Below are 5,809 nucleotides of genomic sequence, written 5' to 3'. Positions count from 1 at the left end.
ACTTTCAACTTTTCCCTAAAAATATTTTTTTTTGAAATTTTGTTTTTAAGGAAAATTGATACTTTCAACTTTTCCCCAAAAATGTTTTTTTGGAATTTATTTTTAAGGAAAATTGATACTCTCAACTTTTCCCTAAAAATATTTTTTTTGAAAATTTTAATTTTCAAGGAAAATTGATACTTTCAACTTTTCCCTAAAAATATTTTTTGGAAATTTATTTCTAAGGAAAATTGATACTTTCAACTTTTCCCTAAAAATATTTTTTTTTGAAAATTTTTATTTTTATTTAAAGAAAATAAATAAAAAAAATATTACATAAACCTAATCTAATAAATAAAAAATAAAATAAACAAATAAACAAAGAAAAAAAAAAAAAAAAAAAACCTGAAGCGGCTCGGATCGCGGCTCGGCTCGGCTCGGCTCAAGGAAGAGAAAACGGCTCGGGGGAAGCGGCTTGGTGGCTTGGCTCGGCTCGGCTCGGCTCGGAGGGGCTGCACGCGCGGGTCAGAAAGCGGGTCGACGCCCGGGTCGGGTCGGGTTTTCGGCAAAACGCGCGGATCCTCTGATTAACTTAAAGCCAAAACGACGTCGTTTTGGGAGGGTATAAAAGGCACTATCCTCTGTTTTTCGGCAGACCGCCCCTCCTCTCTCTCTCTCTTCTTCCTTCTTTCCTCTGCCTTCTCTCTAAAGACTGAAGAACACCGGTGGGATTTCGCCGGATTCTGGAAATTCTCGCCGGAATCTGGAAAATTTCGCCGGAAGTTCGCCGGAAGTTGCCGAAAGATCGCCGGTTTCTGGGATTATTCGCCGGAAACTGGGCTGGTTGCCGGAAACTTCAAGTTTGGCCGGAACTATCGCCGGAAAATTCAAACTTCGCCGGAATTTTTGCCGGAATCTGGAAATTTCCCAGAAATTTCCAGAAAATTTTTTCGCCAAAAATTTCTAGAAATTTTTTCTCACTCCCAGACCACTCCTAAACTTTTCCTAGCTTCCTATACGCCTCCTTTTCTCTCAAATCAGTAGCTTTCCTTACTGTTTTCTGTGTGTTCTTGAACTGTTCCAGGAGGTGCTTTATATAGGGATTGATCAGGAGTTTCTGATCAATCCAATTCCTCCTTGGACGGGAATTCAGTCTTTGAATCCAATTGGACTCTCTTGATTGAATTCCCATTCCCGGTAGGATTCTTCAGCTTCAATCTTAGCCCTCCAAAATCAAAAATAAAAAAATACTAGATAATAATCAGATAAATCAAAAGATATTTAAAAAAAAAAATCTGATAATCAGGAAAAATCAGAACAGATAATTAAAAAAAATAATAATAATAATAATAATAATAATAAAATAAGATAAACCCAAGTATATATTACAAAATAATAATAATAATAATAATAATAAATATATAACTATATACATATAAATCTAATCTAATAAAAAAATAAATAAATATATACATAATAATAATAATAATAAAATACATAAAATACAAAAGAAGAAAAAAAAAATACATGATTGAATTGGGCCTTACCCGTTTGGGCCAGGCCCAATTGATCTGGGCCCGGACCCAATTGGGTGTCTACAATAATAATAATAATAACAATAAATCACCATATATAGTCTCCCTGTATATATTCTGTTGCGTTGAAACCTGTCGGCTAACTTGTGTGGCGAAATGGTGACTTCAGCTCCTGCGAAAATACTCATTGGCATCTCATTAGACCCAGATGACAGCAAGGAACTCTTGTCATGGGCAATCAAATTTCTAGCTCATCCAAATGACAACATTGTTGCCCTACATGTTCTTCGTTAGTACTTTCGTAACTTACATCAAAGTTTAATGCCAGCTGCTTATTATTTTTCAGTATGTCAACTCAATGATGGCTGAACCAAAATCTCATTACGTCAGGCTTTGCTCCAGTTGCCTGTCCAAGTTACTTGTCTGTTTTTAGTTTTTCATTTTTTTTTGAATAGTTGAGAGAGTCTTTCAGCTATTGAATGAATCGCATTTGAAGTGAAATTTGAATCAATTTATTCATCATGTCTACCATGATTTAAGTTTAAAATCTTTGGCATATTTATTAAAATGCAGTTGGTGAGGAGTCCAAGAAGCGTAAATTGGTAACAAAAAATCAGGCAAAATTTCGCCAGGCAAAAGCTCATGTTATATCTGTGCTTGGAGAATTTGCAAGGAACTGCCAGTCTAAGCAGGTAATAAAATTTCAGATTTTCATTTGGTTTACACAAAAAAAAAAAAAAAAAAAAACAAAATTTTAGTTTAATTCTGCACATAGTTTAACCAGCTGCCACAACATATTCTGTTATCTGTGTTTTGAACATTTTAATTATAAGATGGTCATCCACCTTGTTCAGATAAACTTGGAGGCAAAAGTAGGAATTAGCTCGAGTGTTAGAAAGGGCCTAATTGAGGAAGCCAAATCAATCTCAGCTGATTTTCTTCTTCTTCGTGGCTCCAGAGACCGTTCAAAAAGGTGAGAAATCAAACAATCCTTGGATATTTTAAATTCTATTCTTATATGTTCTGCGATGTTTGATTTTTCTTTTACTTTTTTTTTCTTTTGGGTCAGAACTTCACACAAACTTACCAGATACTGTTTCGAGCATGCCCCGGGAGGCTGTACAGTGGTTTCAATAGGGAAGCCTAGGCAACCACAGCAAAACTCAAGCTCAAATTCTACTTCTGCACATTTTGATGGTTAGTGGTACTTCCAAGTAACACTTGAACCAATACAAAATTTTCCTTAATTTCTTTCTTTCTAAAGTTTTGGTTCTGCAGAAACTCATCAATGGAGTTCAAGATGGTCTAACAAGAGTAATCGCAGTGGCGAGGCGGCTATCTCCCATGTTCAAAATTCCCTTGTCTCCAAAAGAAAGGTGCAAAAGCCTTCACCAAGAACTGTTCTAGATGCACTTGAAGCAGAATTAAATAGCACAGAAGATGATAGCTCTAGCTTTGGGGACTCAACAATGTCTGGCTCCCCTCCTCAGGCGCCAAAGTTTAAAGGGCAATCCTGCACAAAGAAACGTATTTCAACTTACAAATTTATCTCATCATTCTTTAGTTCCCCACTTAGAAAAAGAAAGGCTAGTATATCCTACAAAGAAAAGAAGCAGCCTTTGATGAAGTGCTTTAGCTATGAGGAGATCTCAAATGCTACAAATAACTTCCATCCCGGTAAAAATGAAAATGCAATTACTTCTCAAAAACAGTACTCCATCTGTCTACGAAATGTTGATGTTTAAACTTTAAACTCAATATTCTTATAAATCCTCTGAATGTTTTTTGGGTATCAGATAATATAGTTGGTCGAGGTGGGCATTCAGAAGTGTACAGGGGAGATCTTTCTGATGGAAGAGCTGTTGCAGTGAAGAGGTTGGCCAAGGACAACAAGGATGAAAACAAGGAGAAAGAATTCCTCACAGAATTGGGCATAATAGGACATGTACGCCACCCTAATACTGCAAATTTAGTTGGCTGTTGCATCGAAAATGGACTGTATTTGATTTTCAACTTCTCTGAGAAGGGAACTCTGGCATCTGCATTGCATGGTAAGAGGAGCAACTGCCTATTCTTGATAAAATGCAGAATGACAAATATGGATAAGAGATTCTATTTTTTTAAAAAAATGAATTGGAAAATTAAACTTAAATACAGCATGGTGTAAAAGAAATGCATACTTTTCCACCCATCAAAAAGCCTTGCTTCTTAATTGGGACTATTTCAATTGAGAGACTCCTCAGGTAAAACAAGTGTGTTACTCGATTGGCCTATGAGATACAAGATTGCCCTTGGAGTTGCTAGAGGTCTTCATTATCTGCACAAAAGTTGCAAACACCGAATAATACACCGTGACATAAAATCCTCTAATGTCCTTCTTGGACCAGATTGTGAACCACAGGTGAATCAACAGACAATTTTCAGAAATGTTTTGCAAAAGTACAATATATGAGTTGTTTTTCTGAATGTAACTATGATTTCATCTCTTTGTAGATCACCGATTTTGGTCTTGCAAAATGGCTTCCTAACAAATGGACTCACCATGCTGTGATCCCAATAGAGGGAACATTCGGGTACCTAGCACCTGAGTATTTCATGCATGGAATTGTGAATGAGAAAACAGATGTTTTTGCATTTGGGGTTCTACTCCTGGAGATCATTACTGGTCGCCGGCCGGTGGATTCATCAAAGCAAAACCTCCTCTTATGGGTATGGGCTATGCAGACTTCCAAGCTTTTGAAATGAATATCCTGTCTTAGAGAAACTTACATACGTAAGTAGTAAGTATCATAGTTTTCCAGTTTAGGATGCCAATCATCTATGGAATTTGAGTAAAGAATAATAGAAAGAAAATGAAAAAGAATAGGTAGGAATTTCTGCAAAGACACAAATCTGTTTCCATTGTTAGTAGACATTAGTTTGGTTGCATAAGCTGCTCTAGGCCATAATGCAAAACTGTTTAACCATCCAGTTTCGTACTGAAATGATTTTCATTTATAGGCAAAGCCTCTTATGGAATCTGGGAATATCACTGAACTAGCTGATCCGAAACTGAAAGGTAAATGTGATGAGGATCAATTGCATAGATCAGTGCTAACAGCTTGCTATTGTGTGAGGCAATCAGCGATATGGCGTCCATCAATGAGTGAGGTACTCAAAATATGTATTTGGTAGAATTTTTCAAGTAATTTCATAGAGGTAGGGCGTTTAATGTGATTAAATGCTGCCACTTACTCAGGTCTTGGAGCTTCTAATGACTGGCCATGACTCTGATGTTGAAAAGAGCTGGAGAATGCCAAAGTTTACCTCTGATGAGTTGGATGATTACTCTATGGTTGTTGGATATGAGGTTCCAACAGATATTTCCCTTGAGGAATTTTTATGAGTAAACCTTCTTCCATACATTGATTGCAGCTTCAGGTTGCATGAAAGAGGGGAAAGCTGATTAGCATATTGAGTTTCTTCTTTGTAACCTTTCATACATATAAATGCATGCTAGGGCTTAGAATATATTGATTATTTAGGCATTCCATTCTACAATTTTATTTTGATCTTCTCATTAGAGTATCCTGCTCATGATAGAGTAATTTTGATCAAATTCACACAAATGGGATAATGTAAGAATATTGACTACAGATCACGACAGATTATCCCTAGATGATATATGCAAATTAATCAAAATGTGAAGTATGTCGTTGATCAATAAATCAAGTTTACTATTTACGATGTTGAATTATAATCCACTATTTTCTAATGAATGAAAATTATCTGGAATTTTGTATGAATGACTCTCTGGATTTGGAAATTATTCTATGTTTTAGAACATTAATCCATTCATTGCATTTTTTAGTAAAAATATTAACAAAATTTTTACTGTTGAATAATTATCGATTAAATTTGAATTATAAATAATATTTTAAATAATATTTTTACATATAATTGATTTTCATATTAAATTTTATCAATCTATCGGCTTAGATTTTTTTATTAAAGTTTTTATTAAATCATTTAAAAAAATTCATAAATTTTACCTAAAAAACTTCATATAAATTTTCTCCTCATTACATATGAGTGAATGGATGTTTTGGTTTTGTTCTGTAGGACCTGATGGATGGAGATTTGCATTTCAAAAATCATTATCTTTTTACACCATTGGAATTAGAAAAGTAAATTGACATATTTACACAGAATTAAGGATGAGTTTAGGGCCTTCTATTGTTAATAGAATTTCTATTTTGTGAAGCACTAGCCATCTAATTGAAGTTGCTACGCACTAGTTAATTTGTATCGAACAG

General features: G+C 35.0%; 1 protein-coding gene across 1 annotated transcript; it reads left to right on the top strand.

Moving 5' to 3' along the window:
- The first annotated feature begins 1,636 nt into the window (after window positions 1–1,636).
- On the top strand, window positions 1,637–5,266 carry LOC111285620 (putative receptor-like serine/threonine-protein kinase At5g57670). The gene is made up of 10 exons (XM_089763352.1): window positions 1,637–1,803; window positions 2,088–2,206; window positions 2,369–2,487; window positions 2,584–2,711; window positions 2,793–3,191; window positions 3,311–3,565; window positions 3,758–3,915; window positions 4,008–4,223; window positions 4,515–4,664; window positions 4,753–5,266. The coding sequence occupies exons 1-10, from the start codon at window positions 1,671–1,673 to the stop codon at window positions 4,897–4,899; spliced, it is 1,824 nt and encodes a 607-aa protein (XP_089619478.1). The 5' UTR covers window positions 1,637–1,670; the 3' UTR covers window positions 4,900–5,266.
- Window positions 5,267–5,809: the final 543 nt, after the last annotated feature.

This window comes from Durio zibethinus, chromosome 6, assembly GCF_047325235.1.
Source record: "Durio zibethinus cultivar Kanyao isolate XHJ-2024 chromosome 6, ASM4732523v1, whole genome shotgun sequence".
Taxonomy (NCBI): Eukaryota; Viridiplantae; Streptophyta; class Magnoliopsida; order Malvales; family Malvaceae; genus Durio; species Durio zibethinus.
Note: the sequence above shows the minus strand (reverse complement) of the source record. Positions and strands in the feature narration are given on the sequence as shown.